The 23,952-nt window shown below is 40.7% G+C and overlaps 1 protein-coding gene and 1 long non-coding RNA gene across 4 annotated transcripts in view; both read left to right on the forward strand.

Moving 5' to 3' along the window:
* Positions 1-688: 688 nt before the first annotated feature.
* LOC118501737 lies at positions 689-12,551 on the forward strand. The gene is made up of 2 exons (XR_004904387.1): positions 689-891; positions 11,958-12,551. It is a non-coding gene; the product is annotated as an uncharacterized LOC118501737 (long non-coding RNA).
* A 1,766-nt stretch (positions 12,552-14,317) lies between these two features.
* MTDH (metadherin) overlaps positions 14,318-23,952 on the forward strand; it is a 59,262-nt gene continuing 49,627 nt past the window's right edge. The window contains exon 1 of one of the 3 annotated variants that reach the window (XM_028533525.2): positions 14,318-15,093. In XM_028533525.2, the coding sequence (XP_028389326.1) occupies positions 14,713-15,093 (381 nt within the window). In that variant the 5' untranslated portion in view covers positions 14,318-14,712. The remainder of the gene's footprint in view (positions 15,094-23,952) is intronic. The other 2 variants (XM_028533528.2, XM_028533526.2) reach the window with 2 other exon arrangements.

Here is a 23,952-nt window from a genome sequence, read left to right on the forward strand (position 1 = left end):
GTTGCTAAAAGAGGAAGAAACCACATGACCTTCAGTAAGTGTTAGCGAGCGTCTGGGAGAAGCTCTGAATTCTTTCAGTTTCACAAACTATGAACAAGTCCTCTTGGCATCTCATTTCAAAATGAGGATTCAAAGTAATGAGTTAACTCCTCTCAACATCTCCATTTTCACTAATGAGATAGTGGTCACCATATTACTCAATCAAAGAATAGCAGTCATCTATGATTCTTCCCTCCTCATTATCCCAACCTTCTCATTGTCACTCATTGTCCCCATTTCACTCATGTCCGCCACCACTGGGTTTAGGCATGTGGTACCTCACATCTCACACCATTGAAATAGTCTCCCTTCCACCCCACTACCCAATCATCAGACACATTAATTCATTACTCGAATGACTATTTGTATTAATAGGCACTGCGGTATGTGGCTAGGGGGTGCCACAGCGCACACGTTAGACACCCTTCCTGCTGCTGTGGAACTATGTTCTTACAAGGGATGCCAACAAATCAACTTTATAATGTTCTTGTTCTCAGAGACTCTGTAGAACAATCCTATCTCATCCCATGTTAACTCAATTATGTGCCCTCCAAAACTCATATATTAAAGCCTTAACCCTCAATGTGACTGACTGCCTGTGGAGATTTGGCCTTCGAAGAGGTAATCGAGGTTAAATGAGGTCATAGGGTGGGCCCTGATCTGATAGGACAGGTATCCCTACGAGAAGACAAAGAGGCACAAGACACAAGACTTCTCTCTCTCCACAGGTGCAGAGACGAAGGGCCACCGGAGGACACAGGAGAAGGTGACCACCTACAAACCAAGGGGAGTGCCCTCAGGAGAAGCCAACGCTGCCGGCACCTTGATCTGAGACTCCCAGTCACCAGAACCGTGAGAAAATGACTTTCGTTATTGAAGCCTCCCAGTCTGTAGTATTCTGTTCTGGCAGCCTCGGCTCACTAAGACATCCTGCTGCTCTGGTTTCCACCAGACAGGTACTCTTCTCTAATACCAGCCCTCGGTGCGAGTGAGGTAAAACTCTCCGAAGACACACACTTCTTTCTCGGCTAAACCTTAGCTCATATTACTCTTCATCACCAGGATACCCAATATTCCTGTTGTTGTTGTTGTTGTTTTTAAATTGTTGCTCAAGTACAGTTGTCTCCATTCCCCTCCCTCACTCCCCCCCCAACACACACACCCCCGCACACCTCCCACCCTCAATCCTTCCCCCCTTTGGCTTTGTCCTTGGGTCCTTTATACATGTTCCTTGATGACACGTTCCCTTCTTTCCCCCATTACCCCTCTCCCCGCCCCCTCTGGTTACTATCAGTTTGTTCTTTATTTCCATGTCTCTGGTTATATTTTGCTTGCTTCTTTGTTTTGTTGATTAGGTTCCACTTATAGGTGAGATCCATGTGGTATTTGTCTTTCACTGCCTGCCTGGCTTATTTCACTTAGCATAAATGCTCTCAATATTTCTTAGAGCATAACTATAGTCAAAGTTTATTAATCTCTCTCTTAGAGTGTGCTGCCTGTGATAGAAGTCTATTTGGAATAGGAGGCTGTAACTGAAGCACAATGGGGATTTTCTTATTCTAATTGCAAAGTACACATAGGGACCCAAATAATCTCTTTAGAACAGAAATCAGAAATTCAAGTAATTGCCTGCTTGGTGAACTTGCATCTGTCCCACACTGACACATATATTTCATGATTCCTTTGATTTCATTTGATGCTCACAGGAGAAGAGTAGGAAGCTGGTAATTGTCCTGGCCAAGACTAAATAGTTGAAATATTACGTTAAAGTAATTAGGTACTCCATTTTACAGGGGTTTTTTGGTTTTATTTTTCCGAGAAAATAATGTCCTAATGTATCACAAAACAATATGTTATCTAACAAAAATATCTTTGTGGTAAAGGTGATAGATTTGTACTGAAGCAATCCAAGTTCTCACATATATTCATAAAATGGCTCATCAGGATTAAAGGTCACAACATAGGCAAAAGGAATTTCTCCAAATAGTAATCATACCTCGTACTTGCAATTCACTTGCACCTTATTCTAAGCACAGAGGGAGAGAGAGAAGGAGGGAGAGAGGGAGAGAGAGAACCCACTGAGCTCACAGAATTCATCAAATTTAGGATACAGTAGATGTAGCAAGGCCACACTGGGGTAATGAACTTACAGTACTAACTGCTAAAGTGGTTTTCTTTAGATTATATTATCACTACTTTTGTCAGCTTTTGAGTATCTGAGGTTACTAATTTACATAAACACTTTGGGCTTTCCCAGCGAGGACACCTGTTTCTTTCTTTTGTGCTCAGCCCCAGAACTGCTACTCGTTTTAGGAACGTAAGGTCACACACAAATGAGTTTTGAGGTACTCTTTTTTTTTCTCTCTTCCAGAAGAGCTCTTACCACCTTCTAAAGACGTTTGTCTATGAGTAATAAGATTGCACAGGTTCAGAAATAGATCTTCAACCTTAACTGGAACCTTAGAAGCCACTGGTAATATTAATAATAAATGACATGGATTGGCATATCTTAAGTTTTAGTGGTGGCACTAGTCAGCAAAGTGGGCTTCAATGAAACATGACACTGAAATACATATTACAACTCTTTGGAAACATTTCCCTGGGAGGCATTTTAAATTTAAATTATACTAACTCATATACAGGGTCTGGCACAAATAACGCCCCTTTTTATTATAAAATCATAAGCATGAAATTCTGTAACATAAATCACTTTTATTTTTATTACAAAATCATAAGCACATAATTCTGTAACATAACAATATCACACTCAAGCATACCATATGACATTTCAGATGACATGTTCAAATTTAAACTATAAATTGTTACACCCATATTATTACCTTACATACCACACTCAAGTAAGCCTTACTTCTCCCGGACCCTGTACATCACCCTCAGCAAATGATTATCCTCCTGGGAGAAATTTATCTATGGGTCAATGATAAGCTTCTTCCCAGTTTTGAAAAGACAAATGCAAACTTGTTTTAAAAAGAAGGAAGAAAGAATCTTTCAGGAGACAGGAGGTGACCTTCTGAACAGATTCCTTTGGCCACCCTGCTGCTCATGTGTGAAGCTAAATGTGTAACATACAAAATAGTTCCCACTGCTTCAGCTTCGCCTGGCACAGACAAGGAATGATCATGTGTAATTCAGAGTTCACATCCCACTGGCATCATTAGTCATTGTTAGGACTTAAAATGTCACCAACCCTCAACAGCTTCTCTGGGCACACAGGCACAGCTGTGCATTCTGTTTCTGTGATTTGTGAGGGTGTTTATAGGATGTGCTGCACGGTCACTCTGTATGTAAAGTTTCAACAAAGAAAAAGAAAATTTATGTTGTTCTGATTTAAAAGATAATATGTTTTTATATAAAGTATTGCAACAATTCAGAAGAGTATGTAGAGAAAAAGCAAAGTTCCCAAAATTCTAGTTCCTATATATGGCTATTTGTAAACTGGTGTAAAGATTTGGAGGCATAACCTTCCAGGAGTCTCTCTATCCCATGTATGCATATACATACTCTGAAATTTTAATGAATTAACACTAAGTATGTTATTTTGTAACCTGATTTTTTCACTTACCAGTGGGGCTTTCCTTGTCAGTGAATAACTGATATACATATAGACATACACATAAATATTATCTAATGGCTGTGCAGTATTTCTATTCTTGTATATGTCACAATGTGTTCAAACAATTGCCTCTTTAAGTTGCTCCAATTTTTTGAGATAATAAACTATAATATAATGGCAATATGATTTTACTTTCCTGTATTTGTCCAATTATTTCTTTTGGACACTTTCCTTGTAATGGACTTTGCTGGATCAAACAAACATTAACCATTTGAGCTTTTGATTTTTTAAAAAATCTATATTGCCAAAATGCCTTCAGAAAGTTGTGTACCCAGCCCTGTATAGAATGTCTGTTCCCCCATAGCCTTGCAACACTGAGTTTTGCCTATCTTTTCCACCTTTAGCAATACAACAGATGCATTGGTTCTATGATTGTGTGACAAACTTCCATAGACTTAGCAATTTAACATGTATTTATTATCTCACAGTTTCTGTGAATCAGGAGTCTAGACACAGCTTGCCCGTGTCCTCTAAAGTCACAAGGCTGCAATCAAACCATGAGCTAGGGGAAGGGTCTCATCTGAAGGTTCCACTGAAGAGGATTTGCTTCCAGGCTCACTCATAGGGTTGTTGGCAGGATTCAGTTTCTTTTGGATTGTTGGACTGAAGGCTGCATTCTCAGCTGACTGATGTATTATTCTCAACCTCAAAGCCAGAGGTTGCCCTCAGTTTCTTGCCACACGTGCCTCTCCAACACGGCAACTGGCTTTGCCAAAGCCCTCAAGGGAGAAAGTCTGCTAAGCCAGATGGAAATCAGGTCACAGAACCTTCTGTGATCTGACCATAGAAATGATGTTCTCTCAATGTTAAGGGCCCATCGGTTCCTAGCAGCAATTTACTGAAGGGGATGAGATTACACAAAGCTGAAAATACCAAAAGGCAGGAATCAGTGGTTCATCTTGGAAATGCCGCATCACTTCCACATGCAAATCACATCCACCCTCTGCTAAGGCCCTCGAGAGTTTCATCCCATTATAGCATCTGACCGAAGTCCAGAATCTCATCATCTAAATCAGGTCCAGGTGCAAATGAAGCTCCTTAGGTGTGCAGGCATAGCTCATTTTATGGTGCTTCAATTTATTGTGCTTCTCAGATGCTGTGATTTTTACAAATTGGGGGTAAGATGCTCCATCAACAGCAAAAATATTATGACTTGCTTTATTGCTGTGCAAGCTTTATTGCAGTGGTGTGCGACTGAACCTGCAATATGTCCAAGGTATGCCTGTAGTTTTATTAAATATGTCTCCTGGAGCACATAATTCCTTGCAATTGTGGGCAACTGTGAAACTAAAGAGACAAGTTTTCTTTCTCCTAGACACCCAACATACGATGGTGTGACAGGCAAGGGAAAACATCGACAGTCATTCCCATTTAAATGGGAGGTACAAAGTTGGCATCAGTGATCACAGCAGTTCTGAAACAGCTCAGCAAACATTCAAAGTTCTTTGATTAGGTTTTGAGGTCTAGGAATAATTCTCTGTGAGCCTTGATTTTACCCTGTGGACTCTTGGTTCCACATTCTGAATCTCCCTTCCTTTCTCATGAAAGGTAATACAAGTTTGCTGCTGAGCTTTGCCAACCTGCCTCCTGCCAGTAAAATTTTGGAATTCCAACAGCTTACTTTTCTTTTATACTCTCTCTATCCCTGTCAGGTCAGACTGGCAGTGTTTGTGGTGGTATAGTGGTTCTCAAACACTGTGTGAGCCTTCTGGGAATTTCGCTGGGGTTCATTCTGTTGAACAAAAGCCCCATCCAAAAATCTCTTCTGGGTAAGAACTTCTCTACCTTGGGCCCCTGCTGATTTTGCTGGGGAAAAATGCACTTGAACTTCCTAGATGACCTGTGTTTAGTGGAGACGTTGGCTCCTTGAGGCACACCTCTAATCTCTCTCAAGTCTCCTTTGTGTGTCTCACTATTCCAATCCTTTGATCTTTCTGAGACTTGAACGAAAGGCTGTATAGCCAGAGTCTCCTCTTTTTCTCTAGGCCACTGCTCTAGTCGGTGCTTGGAAATCATTCTCGGTTTTAGCATCTTTTCTTATCTGGAGAGACAGAGAATCTTCAAAATCATCAAGTCCTGGCTTCTTTTATCTTATAGCTTTTCTTGCTCTCCTCTTGCATTTTACCATAAATATGGAGAAGAAACCCACTTTTGTTTGGAAATTTCCATAACTATATATCTAAGTTCATCACTTACATGTTCTGCTTTCTGTATAATTACAGAAGACATTTAGCTAAGTTTTCTTCCATTACATAACAAAAATGTATCTTCCTCCAGTTTGCAAAAACATGCAACTCGTTTCACTATAAGCCTCACTGGAAGTGTCTTTAAAATCCATACTTCTACTCACAGTCTGTTCAAGGCAATCTGGGCTTTATCATTCTCCTCAAAATTCTTCCAGCCTTTGGGCACTGCTTGGTTTCAAAGCCACTCCCACATTTTTAGGTATTTATTTAGAAGTACCCCACTACCAGGTATCAAAATCTCAAAACTAGCTTTCTATTGCTACATAACAATATTACCACAGATTTAACAGCTTAAAACAACACACATTGCCATCTCACAGTTTTGGGGGGTCAGGAATATGGACATTGCTTAACTGGCTGCTCTGCTTTGGGGTCCTTTAGAAGGTGCTGGCCAGGACTGGGGCTTCATCTGATGCTCAACCAAGGAAGTATCCATTCCCAAACTCATGCAATTGTTGGCAGCATGCAGTTCTTTCTGGGTTGTCAGACGGAGGGTCTTGCTTTCTTATTGGCTGTTAGCAGGAGGCCACCCTTGGTTTCATGCCACATGGGTCTGTCCTCATGCTAGCTTAATTGACTGAAACCAGCAAGAGAAACACAGAGTGTATTAGCAAGGTGGAAACTACAATCTTATGTCCTATAAGCACAGCAGTGATATCACGTCACCTTTTATCGTATTCCATTACTTAGAAGCAAGTCATAGGTCTCTCCCACACTCAAAAGTAGGGGTTACACAAGGATATAATACTAGGAGCCAGGATAACTGGAAAGCATCTGAGAGTCTTTCCTCCACAAAATGCTGATGCCTTCAATTGGGGATATATCTTTGTTTGCACCATGTGCAAGCAGCTATTGGCTTTTTATTCACATCATCATTAACATTAATATCAACTATTCTTTCAAGTATCTTGTGAACATCTACCATGTGCTAGGTATACAGTATAGTTCAATCATGAGCAAAACCACACAAGTTTCTGTTCTCATGGAAATATAGTCAGAAGGAGAGAGAAAATGATTATATGAATAAATGTGAAATTGCATTTTGACAAACAGTATGGAAATTTGTGGTGCTGTGAAAATATGTAAACATGAGGAAGTGATCTGATCTAGTGGTTGATCACAGCCTCTGGGAGAAAATGACATTTCAGATGAGATATGAAGACTGAGCAGGAATTAACCAGGGAAAGCAAGTCAATGAATTCCATATCCTGGGAAGAGCAAGTGCAAGGGGCTTGTAAGAGTAGAAGCTTCAAAGGGCTGAGAAATGAAAAGTGTGATCAAAGCAAGAAAAACCAAGAAGTACCTCCCACTCTCATTTCTCCTCTGGATGCTACACTCACGTATCTGCATCTGCTTATTTGATATTTTCATCTCAATATTTTGGACTTCTCAAAATTAATACATATAATGAATGCCAAGTTAGTAATCTTAGCTTGCCAAACTTATCTTCCCCGGTATTCTGCATTTCAGGGAACAGCACCACCATCTGTCCAATTGGAAATGAGGAACCTAGGAGTCATGGTTGACAACTCCCTTTTCTTTGGTCCCTCGCCAAAACCTTAAGGATTTTATCACTAGTTACAGAAGAGTGCTCACCATACTTTAGATATAATATGCCGTGTTCTTTCCTGTCCCAAGCCTTTAGTTTTGCCGGCCCCCATGCTAAAAAATTCCTCTCTACCTTCCCCCTTTTCTACTCATCCTTCAAGAGTAACCTAAATATATTGCACTTAAAGTGTTCTGCTACCTCTACACAGAAATAATCTCTCCCGCCTTGGTGGTATTAAACATTTTGTAAACATCTCATTATCCCTGTTATGGGTTGGGTTCTCTGGGAAGCTGACTTTTATTTTATTTTTAATTATATTTTATTGATTATGCTATTACAGTTGTCCTAATTTTTTACCCTTTGCCTGCCTCCATTCAGCATCCCCTACACCCTCAGGCAACCCCCACACCATTGTTCATGTCCCTGGATCATGTGTATAGGTTCTTTGGCTACTCCATTTCCTGTACTATAATTTATATCCCCATGGCTATTCTTAACTACCTATTTGTACTTATTAATCCCCTCAGGAAGCTGACTTTTAGATAGATATAAGGAACCAGTGCCAGTGGAAGAAGAAGAAAGTAGGACTAAGCAGAGGGAAAACTGAGCTGAGATTTAGTACCAACAGCCCTCAGCCAAGCCCAGGGAGTGCTCTGGAGATGGGGTGGTCTTTTAAACTTATCCCAAGTTGGGGCAAGAAGACCAGAACTTTATACCCCCGGGGGCTGGTGAGTCATTGGATGTGGGCTGTCCCTGGAAGTGTAACAGGGTGCAGGCAAGAGAAGAGCTCCAAATAGGGATTTGTAATAGGGTCCAGAAGAGCTTGGAGATAATTGGCTCCACACCACAGGGCCACACCTGCCCAGAATGCTGGCAGCTGTGGCCAATTGTGAGAGGAGCCGGAAATGGGGCTGCAGAGGAAGATTAGCACTGGGATTTAAATGGAGGCACAGCAGCCATTGGGCGTCTCTCTTTTTGGGACCACACGTCTGTTTAGGACCACGCGGCTTTGGTGTCTTGGTTGGGACCATGAGGCTTAGGTGAGAGTAAGGACCACGAGGCTTTGGAAGTGCTCCCTTTTGCCATGTGGAGTGTGCTGGGAGGACTGTGTGCATTTGTGGGGAACTTTAGCTTGTGTTATTTCAAATGAATAATAAATTCCTTTCCTTTTCACTAATCTTGGGCATTGAGAGATGTCTTTCCTCTGGTGGCAGATATAACAAACCTGGGGGTTCCTTTCGGGTACTGGTATATTGCCTTGGCTGCCCTTGGTCCCCCCTTTTGTACTGTAACAGAAGGAGACATAACCTTGACTGAGGAAGTTTTCCCCAGAAGTCTGACACTTAAAGGGTGTCTTCTGGTAATACTCTCAGAGTTGGGGAAGAAGTCCTTCACGACTGAAGGGGGAGTCTGGGACTTGCAGGGCAGCCTCCAGCACAACCCCCAAGCTCAAATCAATTACTGTAGCAATGCTGTCTTGTAGCAAGGCCATTTAGAAAAGGTCCACTGTCCTCAGTAGGTTCTGAGAATTTTTTGAGGACAAATAACATTCATTTAAAGCAAAAAGTTGGGATTTAATTAAAGTCCAATGGAAAAAAATTGTTGAATAAATGACCCAAAGAGACTGTTTAACCAAAGACACAAGAACCTAATTGATGAAACAGTGTCAATTTCTTTCTTTACACCAGTATTTCTCAATGATTTTTTTACTACCACTTTTCTAAGGGGTTTTTAGATATTTTTTCCCTAATTGCCACACGAAATTTAATGCCAAAGGTATATTGCCTATCTGTGCATGTAGTGTATTATATACTTTATACATTAAAAAAGGGTTTTTTTCCCCCTAAGCAGCAATGTTTCACCCCTGTGGAAGCAATATTGCTCCACTGAGAATATATGATTTACATTAATCAATACAGCTGCTAAGGGAATCAGTACTTTTAAGTCAGCTCAACCCATTCTCTTTTCTGTAGCTAAGTCTACACGAGATGCCACATTACAAACTGGGTGTGGTGTGCTGACTGTGAAATCAGAGCAGAGGGGATTAAATGACCTCAAGGGGTGCCTAGTGAGCTAACATGGTCCAACAGATTTCACTCACTCTAAGAGTAGAGCAACCCAACAATTGTGTAATCAAGAGAGCCTGTTATTTCGTCTAGCTTCTATGCAAACTATTGCTTATTTCATTTAATTTTTGTCACTTAAATTTAATTACAAGGTATTTCAGGCATACAAAAACTAGAGATAATATAAGGAGCACTCTTGTACCTATCACCTAGTGTAAGAGATAAAACATTACAGATACATTTTAGCTCTTTGGATACTTCATTCCAATTCCCTATCTCTCTTGCTCTCCCTAGCTATAACCACTATCCTGAATTTGATGTTCATTATTTATATGCACGCTTTTACATTTTTAACTACAAACTTTGTTAAATTTTATGTACATGGTATTAGGATGTATATCCTAAATATCTTTTGGATGTGTTTATTGTTGCCTGGCATTCCACTGAATGAATATACCACAACTTTCACTTTTGTTACTATATTCAGGCTTCCCTGCTTCCCCAGGCCCCTACCCTCTTGCTCCAACCGGCTTTTGTTTCTATGCAGGTCCTTAACGCATCTTCTGATCTTTTAAAGAGATTTGGGAATATCCTGGCCTTTTCAACAACATGCTTATAAACTCTCTCTCAGTTTAGGAAATTTCTGCAGATAATTTCATTATTTACCAATTCTAACTAGATTTATTCTGAGGGTTTTCCTTTCCTGACCACATCCCCAGTACTTGGCACCCTTGACTGTAATTCACTGTAAAATCACTCTCCTAGGTATGTAACCCTATAACCCAGGAGTTTATAATGGCAGTAGTCTACATTTTGAAGACTCGGTCAACATTTTAGATTTTATTTATTTTTTAGACAGAGGGGATAGGAGGGACAAAGAGAGGGCGAGAAACATCAATGTGTGGTTGCCTCTTGCACAAACCCCCATTGGGGACCTGGCCGGAAACCCAGGCATGTGTCCTAACTGGGAATCAAACCAGCGACCTTTTGGTTCAAAGGCCGGCATTCAATCCACCGAGCCACACTAGCCAGGGCAACATTTTTCTTTCATCAGCCCTCAAGATAGCTACTTGAGTGGGCGCTTCCTACACTATTATGGACTGAATGCTTATTGTTCCCCCACCAAAAAAAAAAAATTCCTATGTTGAAGCCTTGACCCCTAATGTGATAGTATTTGGAAATAGAGCCTTTAAGGAAGTAATTAAGGTTAAATGAAGTCACAAGGGTAGGGCCCTTATCTGATAGGATTAGTATCCTTACAGGAAGAGGTGAAGACACACAAAGAAGGGAGCTGTCCACAAGGCAGGAAGAGAGCCCTTATCAGAACCCAACCTTGCTGGTACCTTGATCTTGGACCTCTAACTTCCAAAACTGTGAGGGAAAAAATATTTTGTTGTTTAAGCTACACAGTCTATGACATTTTGTTATGCCATCCTGAGCAGACGAATTTACATCTGATTCCCAAGAACTGAACACACAGTACACTGAAAAAGAAAAGCAACCAAGGGGTGGAGAGTGGTGGGAAGGCTGGGCTGTACTCTGAACTCAGCCGCTGCAGGGTATGATACTGAACTCTTCTGAACCCTCATTTTTCTCTTCTGTGAAGTGAGAGGCTTTAAGCAGAATTTCCTCAGGTCCCTTAAAACTTCCAAATTAAAAGGGCTAAATCACATATTGTGGGCTATGGCTAGGGCAATTACAGAGCCTAGGATTCCATCCTCAAGAAGTAATTAATGGATATTCGCAAAGATTTAGTTACAAGTATGTTTGTGACAGACTGCATTTAATGGCCAAAAAAAAAAAAAAGAAATGAAAACCTGTAAATGATCTGACTATCCAACACTAAAATAGTTAAATTATAGTAGAACCAGACAATAGAACAAAGGAATGTAAAACACTGTTTTTGTTATCATTAACATCAAGGATATCACGTTGAGAAACCTTGTTTTATACAATCATACATTGGTAAAAACTCTTAGATAATTCCATCAGTGAGAATAGAACATCACAGTCTTGTAAGGATCTGAGCTGTGTGGGTCACTCTTTAAAAACTTTGTCTGAACTGCTTTATTGGGGTGGAGTTGACAAAAATTAAACTACAATTTTTAAAGTATACAGTTTGATAGTTTTGACACATGTGGTACATACCCATAAAACCATGATAATAATGAACAATCTGTGACCCCTCCAAGTTTGCTGGTACCCCCTTAGTAATCCCTCTCTCCCACTTCTCCTTCTCCTACCTGTCCCCACTAAGTAACCACTGATCTGCTTTCTGTCACTAATGTGCATTTTCTAGTTTTATGTAAGTGGAATCGTATGGTATGTACTCTTTTTTGCCTGATTTCTTTCACCCAGCATAATTACGGTGAGATTCATCTATGCTGTTGCACGTGTTCAAACTTCATTCCTTTTTATTTCAGAGTGGCATTCCAGTCTGAGTCACTTTGACTCTTAGAAAAACCAGTCTTTAATTACAGTCCTGGTGCTTCAGGTAAGACGTTCCAGAAACATTTCACGTTTGTAGACTTTGAGATTCCTTTGATGTGATCCCTAAGAAGGAATTTATCTGCTGAGATGGACTCTCCATGATCACCCGAGGGCCTGTATTTTATAAATAACAGCCTGGCAGCCATTTTCGGACAGTGGCTTCTCCTGTTCTCTACATACCAGGAAGAATCTCAGATTGAACTCCTGGCTTCCTACACTATGTGTGCCCTGCCTGATTACCCAGCTGAGTCAACTATTGTAGTGAATTCCTGGTTTTATCTTTCCCCCAATGGAATAAGACCTGCCTAACCCCATCCAAGCAGAACTACTTGACTCAGACCTATAGAAAGTATACAAACTGGATATCTCATTTATGTCAAATGGACCTAATTGGGAACCTGGGCTGGAACTTTCATTATAAAAAGGTGGCCTCGGCTTTCTGTTCCTGGAACACAATTTAGGTTGCTTCCTGAACCCATGTTTTCTGGGCTGCAGCCCCTTTTGATGAAATAAATGCTTTTTATTCTTTGGAATGGCCTTAAATTACTATTGGTTGACACACTTAGCTTTGCCATTTCCACAGAATTAGGATTCTGTGTCTACTCAGGCCCAGGCCTGATGTTAACTCCTTTACACATGGTCTGCTTTGCTTTGCATCTTTCAAAACATCGCTTCATTTAAATTTTACCTAAATTTCATTCTGCTGCAAGTTAATAAATCCAACTTTGTGGGACCTACAGATATGTTCCCATGCACTTTATCAGATGGACTTTATCAACTGGCATGAATGTTCATGACCATGTTAAGTGCAAAACAGTAAATAGTGAATGACCATATTTTTGTTTCTAAAATACAATTATGTGGAAAGATGACTATAAAGTTATACATACAAATGATTAATCATTTTTAATCATATTTATCACCAAATACAATAAACATGCATTTTATTTTTAAGATTAAAGGACAGTCATGGAAAAAAAGTGATAATGATCATACATAATCAATAATTGGCTAGGCTGCCAAAAGGCAAACCCTGGTATTATTGTACAATAGCTTAATTCACAAATCTACCCTCATGGAAACAAAACATAAAAGTAGGATTATAAATCTAATATAAACATAAATGGAATTTGGAACATTTTAGAGTTAAAGCAGATCCCAATGACATCTTCTAAGTTTTGGGCCTTATAATTTTTACTGTCTTTAAGTCTGTACAAACCTTAACAGAACTTTATTTTTACTATTTACAAACCTCTCTTCCACCCATTAATCACAACATGCATTATAACACTGTTGTAATGTGGGTCAAAACATTCTTTTATACACTTTTGGCATTTGGTCTTACTAGTCTTATCCCCTTTCTATGAGAAAGCCTGTATTTTAATTAGCTCACTTTTTACATGCTAATTATCACTTAATGGAATTTTAAAACCCTAAGGTAGTCCCAAACATCATCTTTGTAATTAAAACCTGAAAAGGTAATTCATCTCCTCCTAACAGTCAACACAACATGTAAAAAAAGTTGTTACAAATGCATTTCTGGTCTTTTATAAAAGCTTAAAGTGCAACGAGGAAGCTACTACTACATATAAACACAATCTAATGGGATTCTCTTATTTCTTACTTAAGCTACAAATTAATAGGAAAATAGTGCCGCCTACGAACTTTTGAATTCTGGGGAGTAACAACAGCAAGAGCAATACTGAATGAGCAAAACGACGCGAAAGCGCCCTAGCCAGGCGGGCAAATGATAGGCATGCAGTTTGTGTTTGTTGGCCCTGAAGAGAAATACCTATTTTGTGAATTAACCCTGGGCGGTAGAAGAGTGCCTGCCAGCCTCACACTCAGCTAAGCTCACTTCGGAAGCATCTAGTCGACCAGTGAGTGACTCAGGGAAAATAGCCACTTTCGCTTCACCGCTCCCAGAATTAGAATGAAGAAAACCTATCCCTACTACAGAGACTTTGACCTAGACCCTGTGACCCTGTTCCTCACTCCTCCCCCTCATCCCCCCTCATCCCCCCTCCCCCGCCCGCTCCCCAGCTTCCAAGGGAGCCCCTCCCCAGGACTCATTCAAAGCGCCACGTCTCCTAGCTCCCAGCCACCAGCCCTCCTACGGAGGCGTCCCCTAGTTAACCCTTCACAGTCTCTGGTTCAGTCATCGGTCCCCAGACTTGGCTTCTCCACCAACCCCGAAAGACCCACTCACGGCAACCCCACCAGCCGCGCCCTTATCCCAACGGCTGCCAGCCCGCCCGGCTGGCCCGCTCCCACGTCACACCCCGCCTGCCCCGCCCCCGGCACCCACGTGACCCTCGGCCGAGCCGGTCCTCCCCGCTCGGCGGCGCGGATCGCGGCCGGAGCCGCCATTGTTCCGCCGAGGGAGGACAGCTGGGCCTGGCACTGGCGCCGAGACGCCGCTTAGCGGCCGCCACTGGAGACACTCCGTCCCACCGCCCCCCCTCCTCCTGGCGGTGGAGGAGTGAGATTGAGAGGGGGAATTGGGAGCCCCCGCTCCTCCTGGCGGCAGCGGCGGCCGATCCCTGGCTTCAGCGCGAGGGGCGGCCGCGATGCGCTCGGCCTGAGGCAGTCGGCCCGGCCCTTCCTGGCTGCCCCTGACTCTTCCACGGCGTCTCTGCGCCCCAGCGCCCCAGCGTCATCCTCGGAGTCCCTCTGACGGGAGGGAAGATGGCTGCACGGAGCTGGCAGGACGAGCTGGCCCAGCAGGCCGAGGAGGGCTCGGCCCGACTTCAAGAAATGCTTTCAGTCGGCCTAGGCTTCCTGCGCACCGAGCTGGGCCTCGACCTGGGGCTGGAGCCGAAGCGGTACCCGGGCTGGGTGATCCTGGTGGGCACGGTCGCGCTCGGGCTGCTGCTGCTATTCTTGGTCGGCTATGGCTGGGCCGCAGCTTGCGCCGGCGCCCGCAAGAAGCGGAGGAGCCCACCCCGCAAGCGGGAGGAGGTGGCTACCTCCCCGGCCTCCGCTGCTGAGGACCTAGCCTTGCTGAAGAATCTCCGGAGCGAGGACCAGAAGAAGAAGAACCGCAAGAAATTGCCGGAGAAGCCCAAAGTAAGTAGGGGAGGAGCGACCGTGGAGTGCCGTAGTGTAGGGGCGAGGGGCCCCGTCGAGTGAGGGGGAGGCCGAGCCCCAGCCGCTCCAGCCGAGATAGAAAAGGAAAAGATTGCAATTATTGCAGAGCCGGGACGCAGGTCTCCCCGACGGAAGAGGCGATGGGTGGACACGTTACTTGGGGGAATGGTGGAAACTCGGGAAGTGTCGGACGGGTGGGTAAGACAGTTGCGAGGAAGGAAGTTAGACTGTCTGGGGTATGTTTAAATGAAAGAGCCCAGAGGTCAAGCCATTTTCGAGAACGTTAACTGCCAGAATAACATACCAACTCTCCTTGAGGCCTGCCGGGTAGGCTGCATGTGTAATGGGACCTTAAGGTTGTGTTGGGAAGTTCTGGAAAGACTACGCTTGGAAGACAGATGTCTAGTTCAAGTCACATTGAGACTGTAGCCACTGAAGGAAATGTCGTGACCTAAAAACTCTGGGGCTTACAGAGGATTAAAGGTACCAAGGTCTAGACACGCTTCCATTTTAGTAGGAACTGTTAAAGGGAAATGGTTCCCCACTCTTATTCCTGTGAAGGTGGCCGGCCAATGGAGGCCGCAGCAGGAGCAAGGCAAGAGGGAGTGAGTCGGTTGTCTGGTAGACTTTCAGGTGCATGGCTCTAGGAGACAGCTAAGGCAGTTCAGCGAAGTGGTGTGGGAGGTTTAGAAATAAAGTGGAAGGGGATGACAGGGCAGAATGGTGCAGGCTGACAGGTTTTCAGGACCGGTTTACCGACCACGTGTGGGAATGCAGAGGGCATCACAATTATGCCTCGTGTTTTATTTCTGCTTTCTTTATTGCCATTTCTCCGTGGTTCTTCTGCTATATCTGTCATAGTTTTATTTATTTAAAAAGTACTTTACAGTTGAGCAATAGAGTATGAAGGGTGTGCAGAGCTAGAATCAGTTCCTAACCTGTTTTTACAATATATCCACTGAATTAAGCTCTTCACCTTTTCAATGCAATAAAGCAAATGTAACCAATGCCTTTACTATGCGAAATTTACTCTGGTGTTTGGCAGGCAGTGGGAGGTGTACATCGAGGTTTTAGAGGCAACCGTGGAGACTAGTGTAGGAGACAGACTCATAGATAGGTCTAATATTGCATGAACTGATAGTTGCTGTGTAAGTGTGAGCAGTGTTAATGAGGTTTGGAGGGTGTGAGACTAATTCCATCAGAAGAATTTGGGAAAGTTGATAGAGGAGGTGGGATTTGAATTCAAACTGAAGTAGTGAGAGTATCGTTGCTAACAGTACAAAGAAAAAGGCTATGTTAGAGACTTGACAGGTCACAGTTAGTGCGTTATTAGGCCTGGATAAGTATTTACATTTTGAGTGTGGATAAAGAGGATGCAAGCTACATACAAAACCTAGAAAGGGGTACAACTTTGTCAATATGAATACTACCTTTAGTTAATAGAAGGGAAAATAGTATTGATTTGGAGCATATGTAACTATATTTAAATGTGTAGAGAGCATCAAGGATTACCAGTTATATTATGGTGAAAATGGAGAACCTGGCCCCAAGATGAGGAAAGGTGATCTTGAAAAAACCACCTGTATTAGTAAGCCTAATCCCTGTATGGATGAAGCGGCTTGTGACATTTTCAAAGCCCTCCTTGAGATGTCTAAAATTTCAGATAGGCTAGACTCCAGTTGAGAGACAGGTGCCCCAAGAGCCCATCCCAAGTGCATGATAACTCAGATGACTCATCTGAATGAATAAACAGGTCTTCTCTCAGCTTTGGGAAGTGGAGAATGGGAAGAAAAACCAAGTGGTTGAATGTTAATTGGGTGAGAAAATCTTTGCCTACCTAATAGTAAAAATGTGTTGCAGTTTGTTAACGTTTACAAAATTTTGGCCTTCAAACTTTTTTGACTGCAGCCTACAATAAGAAATGCATTTACATTACCCTACCCTTCCATACACATATCACTTTTCTTTAATGATATGTGTGACCCACGAAATTGGTTTCCCCTGTGATTATGAGGCATGACCCACAGTTAAGAAAACCCTGCTTTATAGGGCCAAAAAGTATAAACTGCCCCCCCCCCTTTTTTTAGTACTCATACACTTTGCACCAAGCCAAGTATTTACTTGGAAAAAAGCAGGATACTGCTTGCAAATTCTTGTAAAAATGAATACAGTATTCATGTTTCACTGAGAAGGGAATACAAAAATAAAAGCTCAGTTTCTCCCCAGGGAGCTTTTTACTCCAGTTGTGGAAAAAGATATACTCACAAAATTAGCAGTGCAACCCCATTGTGGGCCCAGGTGACAGTGAAAGACACAATCCCAGAATTTGACTTTGAAAGTTTGTAGAAGCAGGATAGTGGGCGAGGCTGAAGAGACAGCAAAGGCCTAACTCTGTTAGCCTGGCAGAGATGGAGAACTCTAAACTTGAGTAAGGCATTTAACCTTGCTCTGTTTAGCTTATCTTGTTTATAAATTGAAGATCTTAGTTGAGTTAAAACACTGCAGGATTCCTCAAAGTGTTACCCCTGACTTCTTGCAGTAGAGTTGCTTTGAATGCTTGTTAAAATGTGTAGGTTCCTGAACCCCTCCACAGATCTTATAAATTCAGAACTTCTAAACTGGGTCCAAGGAATCTACATTTTTAACAAGCTTCATTGGTAAATTCTTGCCTGTTAGTTTGAAAATCACTCACTGGAATAGGGCCATAAGAACTATAGTATAGGAGAGAGTTCAAAGTGCAGTTAAGTTAAATCTTACCCATCTCTTCATTACTACATCATTCTGTATGCATTTTAGGATACACTTATTCAAGTGGATTCAGTAATGTAAACTACAGTTTTATTTTCTTTTATTCCATTATTTTTAGTTTTCTGTTAAATCATTACAAATTTTGCAACATAGATTTTCAAAATTTGCTTCTAGTAGTTTGTTTTTATTTTTAGAGTTGGTGGTATTTAGCTTTTCAAATCTATTCATAAGTGTTTTTTGCTATTTTTATATTCAATTGGTTTTTATCTTCTAATAATATCTTGCCATAGGTCTTTTTTTAGGGCATAAATTGTAGTGTGTTCCCCTATTAAAAGTGAAGGGGGTGGCACTTTTCACTGTGCTTAGTTCTTGGCACATTTGAAAGCCATTGTTATCTTACAGGCATTTTCCACGACAGCTAGTTCAGTGTATTATTATCTTTTGAACTATGAAATTCTTTTTTTGGTTATAGTTTTTCCATTACCATTTAACCCCCTTATACCCCCTCTTTCCTGCAATCATCACACTGTTTGTTGTCCATGTCCATGAGTCCTTTTTCCTTTTGGCTCAGTCCCTCCCCCTAGCCTCCCACCCACACCCCCACCTTCACCCAGTAGCTGTCAGCCTGCTCTCTATCTATGAGTCTGTCTCTGTTTTGCTTGTTAATTCAATTTGTTCATTAGATTGCACATATAAGTGAGATCATATGGTATTTGTCTTTCTTAGACTGGTTTATTTCATTTAGCATAATGTTCTCTAGGTCCACCCATGCTGTCGCAAAGGGTAAAGTTTTCTACTTTTTTTAAAAAGATTTTATTTGTTTGTTTATAGAGAGGGGGGAGGGAGGGAGAAATAGAGGGAGAAAAACCTCTATGTGTGAGAGATACAGCAATTGGTTGGTTGCCTCTTCCACACTCCCAACCAGGGACCTTGCCCACAACCCAGGCACGTGCCCTGACTGGGAATCGAACTGGCAACCCTTTGGTTCACAGGCTGGTACTCAGTCCACTGAGCCACACCAGTGAAAGCTAAAATTTTCTTTTTTATAGCTGAGTAGTATTCCATTGTATAAATGTCTCATCGTTGTTTTATCCACTCATCTACTGATGGACACTTGAATGTGAGTATTAAACAGGCATTCAGTAAAAAATTTTCATTTGACTTAATCTGAGCAATGATTTAGATGGACGTGAGATCTCAGATAACTGGTCTTTAACTATCATTACTTTGGATTTCAACTTGGAATCATATAGCCAGGATCAACTTCAAAAAATTTTCAGTTTAGTAAACAAGTTATTTTTCTATTAATGTAGGAATTTTAGTACAGATTTGGCATAATACAGTTGTCAGTGTCTCTAACCTCAATGAATGAAAGAGTAGTATTTTTGTCTTATTTGCTGCTGTATAACTTTTCACAGTGCTTAGCACTCAATAAATAATTATTGAATACATTATATATATGCATAGTAAGATGTCCCACCCAAATAGTTCTACAGCTTGTGCCTATTCTTCGTGCCTTATGAGCCACCTTTTTATTTTTACATTGGAAGATGGCTGTGTTTGCTTCTTCTGGGTAAAATTTTGTAAGGTTCATTTTTCTACAGCCAATAGGTCATTCTAATAATATTCAGTGTTTTCTGTAGTCAGTACTTCTGTTCCAGTTGCACTGTTGCTGCCCTACATTTGGGCTCTAATACATTTTGCTTAGGTTATCCTAACGACATCCTAACTGGTTTTTCCTGCTTCCTCTTTTTGTTGCCAATCCTTTGTACCCACTCATGTCAGTTAAATTTTTTGAAGCCTAACTGTAATCAGGTGACTTTCATGTGTTCACATCTTATCAGCAGTTTCCCCATCACCTTTTGAATAAAACCTTGCCTATGACATGGCATTCATACTTATTCGTGGTCTGACCTCATCTTAGGTGTACCTCTAACTATACCCCTGAGGCATTACTGTTAGCTAGACTGTGTATTTCTTTATTCATAGTATTTTCTTTTATTAAAAAGTCCTTTTCTTTATCTCTCTACAGATTTCTACCTATCCTTCAATTAGGCACAACTACAGTGTGACCTCTGCTATAAAGCCTTCCCTACCTCCCCAGAGTTACTCCTTTTATATGTTTATTTTATATGTTATATGAGAACTAAAACAGAAGGCAGAGCGTTGCCTGGCAGCATGCCTGTAGGGTGACTCAGACTTTTTTTTGAAGCTCTGTGCGTGTCCACAAATGATCAGGAAAGCACCTCTAGTATTGATTTGGAAGTTAGAAATAAATTTTAGTGAGTAGGTGAACTAGCCAACATGGAATTCCCAAATGATGGGGATCGGCTGTATATTGGTCTGTATTTGTAACTAGACCATCCCTCTCCTCTTCAAACCTCATGTCCAGGTGTATACTTGATATCGCCAATTGGAAATCTGACATTTGTCTCAAAATCTTTTTTAAAGATTTTATTTATTTTTTTAGAGAGAGGGAAAGGAGGGAGGGAGAGAGGGAAACATCAATGTGTGGTTGCCTCTCGAGTGCCCCCTACTGGGGGTCTGGCCCACAACATAGGCATATGCCCTGACTGGGAATCAAACCAGCAACCCTTTGGTTCTCAGGCCTGTGTTCAATCCAGCCAGGATTGAACTATACCATTTGTCTCAAATTCTGACATCTCCAAAACAATTCATAATTTCCTGCCCACTCCTGGTCTTGCCTATTTCTCTAGGTGGTAAATGAATCTACCATCCCTTCAGTTTTTCATGCCAAAACTCTAAGAATCATTCTTGATTCTTCCTTTTTTCTCACATCCTTATGTCCTCCTTACCTTATAATCTAATCCGTCAGGAAGTACCATTAGTTTTATCTCCAAAATATATATTCAATCTGACTGCTTATTTTGCTGTCACTGTAGCTCACTTGTACAGCAAGTAGCCTCTGTTGGCTGCCTTCAGTCCTTTCTCAACACCCTAGTAAGGAGTCTTTAAATAAAAACAAATCACCTGATCTTGTCTAAAACCAGCATTTCAGTAGCTTTTGCATTTTGAATCTAGATTTTCCTATATAGCACAGCACCTGCTTTTCTTTCTAAGCTGATTTTGAGTTAGTTTCCTCTCATTTGCCACTTCCAACTATAGTGATCTGTTTTCAGTTCTTCAAACACTCTCACAAACCAGTGCCTTTACATGAGCTGTTATTAACACTCGTCCCCATGTTTTAATCAGCCTTTAGAGCTCCCCTTCCTAGAAGAATCTTTCCTTGATCACCCTATTGAAATAGGCATCCCCTTCTATTTTTGGTCTCAGCCCCTTGTATGTTTTCTTTATTATAGTTATTTACAGTTTGTAAGTTATTTATTTACATATCCATTTAGTTTTTAGTGGTCTTTTCCTCTACTAGCTTGTGAGCCTTGATATATAATGGCAAACAGTGCCTGGCATATAAGGGCCTTTGATAATTGTAGAACAGAGTACTTGAAATGACATCTAGTTTAATTGGATACTCTGTTATTGGGCTAATAAATTTGTCTCTTATGTATTTCCAGTAGAATTATATCTTTTATTCTTAGACTGTGGTCTTGCCGTATTATCTCAGGTATTAGTAAAAGGTAAATTATATCATTTGCCGTGTACAGGGTTTCCTTTTTACCTTTAAGTCATTACTTCCCTTAGTTTTAAGTCTTAAAAGAATATCATTTGATTAAGAAATCCTGAGCAAAACAAATACTCCTGATTTTACAGAAAATCTTGAGGTTCTGAGAGATTAAAGTGACTTATTCAAGGTCATAGAGTAAGAAAGTTTCAAAGATAAAACAATAGCCCAAGTACTAGTTTAAAAACTCTCTGTTATTTCCACTATACTTCTCTGTTTCCAGTATCCTGTTCCAGGATAATACATTGTATTCAGGGAACAAATCCAGTTTTCCTAGTGAGTTACAACTTTCTTTATTGTTTTTAAGTTTTACTTTTAAAATCAGAAGTTTCTGTTAAAAGTTACAATGACTTTTACAAAAGCTCTAGAATTTGACTCCATGTATTTGGTTTTATGACATTTTTTATCTGTCATTTATTCTGGCAGAGGCCTGGCAGGGAACACCTTCAATAGTTCTGAGACAAAAGACCTTTACTAGTTGCACTCATCTTAGATACCAAGAGCAGCAATAAACCCTCTGAACACTTATTTCTTTTGCGATTTCACATTATTGATTTTGACATACTATTTCTCAAGGTTACGAAAGCCTTGAAAGAATGTTCAAGTTACTATTATTATTCAAACACAATCAAGAGACCTAAATGAGGGATTGGTGTTATTTGACCAGTTTTAAAGTTTACTCTTTTCTCTCCAATTATGCTAGTTTTCAAATTGTTTCACAGAGTGCCAGTATCCCAGACACCATCCATCAGGGCCCAAGAAAGAAGTATGTGGATATATGTCTGCTCTATGACTTGTAGTCCTTATATCAGTGCCCAGCAGATAGAAAACCTTGAAAACCAATGCCATATTTAGTTTTTCAAAGGTTCCCTGTGGCATGATTTGGCCATGTGACAGGGAGAGAATATTATCTCTCTATCTTATACAAGTAGCCCTGAGCATCCCTGATGCAGTTATTTGGATCCCTGAAAAGAGTGGAGTTTTTGGCTAGCTATGTAGAAGGCTCAAGGATCTTTTTTTTTTTTTTACCACTAAAGGAAATACCTCAGGATATGTAGCAAGATTTTGCAAATTTGAATTATAGACCATATTTGTAAGGTGGTGCTCTCAGTTATTAAGAGTTTAATTTGGAATTTGGGGTTGAATTGTAAAATGTTAGTAAATTACTGTGACCAAATCTGTCGTTTATGTGTATGTTTAGCTTATGTAATTGATATGTACACAACATTTGGCTGACAAAAAACACAGTTTGTGCTTTCAGATAAGTGACAAATTGTTCTATCTTGAATTTGTATCAGAACTCTTTACAATTAAAACTAAGAAACTGACCAAGACTAGGTCTTGTCCATTAAAAGAGATAATGCATATAAAGCATCTAGTAAAGCTCTTAGCACATGGCAAATACTTGGAAATTATTAGTTATTGTCACATTATTTGATAGTCTGATCTATCAGCTAAAGATGATGCCTCTTGAATTTCTTGAGAGAAGGGGGCAGGAAGCAGAGTATACATTTTGTCTTGTATGTGCTAAGTGCTTTTCTGTACATGTTTTCCTTTGCTGGGTTCTAAGCTTCTTGAGGGCAGGGATTGTGCCTCACTTGTCTTTATTTCAAGGGTTCTACATATTACTCTATTGTGTTCACGTACTGGATATTAATTGAATGAACACAAGTGAATATTGTGTAATTTTCTTAGAAAATGATGAAACTACAAAGTCTTTTAAAAAGAAAGATGACATTATAGATGCCTCTAAAGCAAGCCTGGACTATTTCTAGCCTCTAAGAGGCTATATTTACTTATTGTTTGTATTCCGTTAATTTCCCAAATAAATTTGCCGGGAGGATTGGGCCTGAAGGATACATGTGCTGGTTTTGGCCCTCTTGACCATCAGGACTTAACATTTATTTTGAGCTTGTTAGCATGAAAAATGACCTGAATGCTGGAATGTGAGGATATGGGCCACCATAGAAGTTTCTAAGTAATTTGAAGTCAGTGGTTTTTACATTTTGTAGCTAGAAATAAAATTTACACAACTAAGTGAAAATGGGATTTAAATGGTTTAATTTTAGACATCAAATGTTAAACCTTGTGTATGCTTACCTCAGATATAGAGTCTTTTGCAATTTAGAACCAGTCGAACAAGTATGTAAAGGCTGCTCAAATGGAGTAGAAGTCTTCTTAAGAATATCTTCTTATTCTAAACTTTCAAATTCCTGGAGGGCAAATTTCTTTCATATGTCCTTGTTCCTGAGGTTCCTACCTCAGTGCCTGGTACTTACATACTTAATAAGTGTTTATGGAATTAATAAATTGAAGATTGATTCACATGAACTTTTCTCCTTGAAGTCAAGGGTTATTTAAATAAGACCATGCTCCCCTGCTATGGGCCCCCCTTCTCCATTTTATATTCCCTGTTGTCAGCCAGGTGTCTTTATTCCGGTTTATCACTG

The sequence above is a fragment of the Phyllostomus discolor genome, chromosome 7, assembly GCF_004126475.2.
Source record: "Phyllostomus discolor isolate MPI-MPIP mPhyDis1 chromosome 7, mPhyDis1.pri.v3, whole genome shotgun sequence".
Lineage (NCBI taxonomy): Eukaryota > Metazoa > Chordata > Mammalia > Chiroptera > Phyllostomidae > Phyllostomus > Phyllostomus discolor.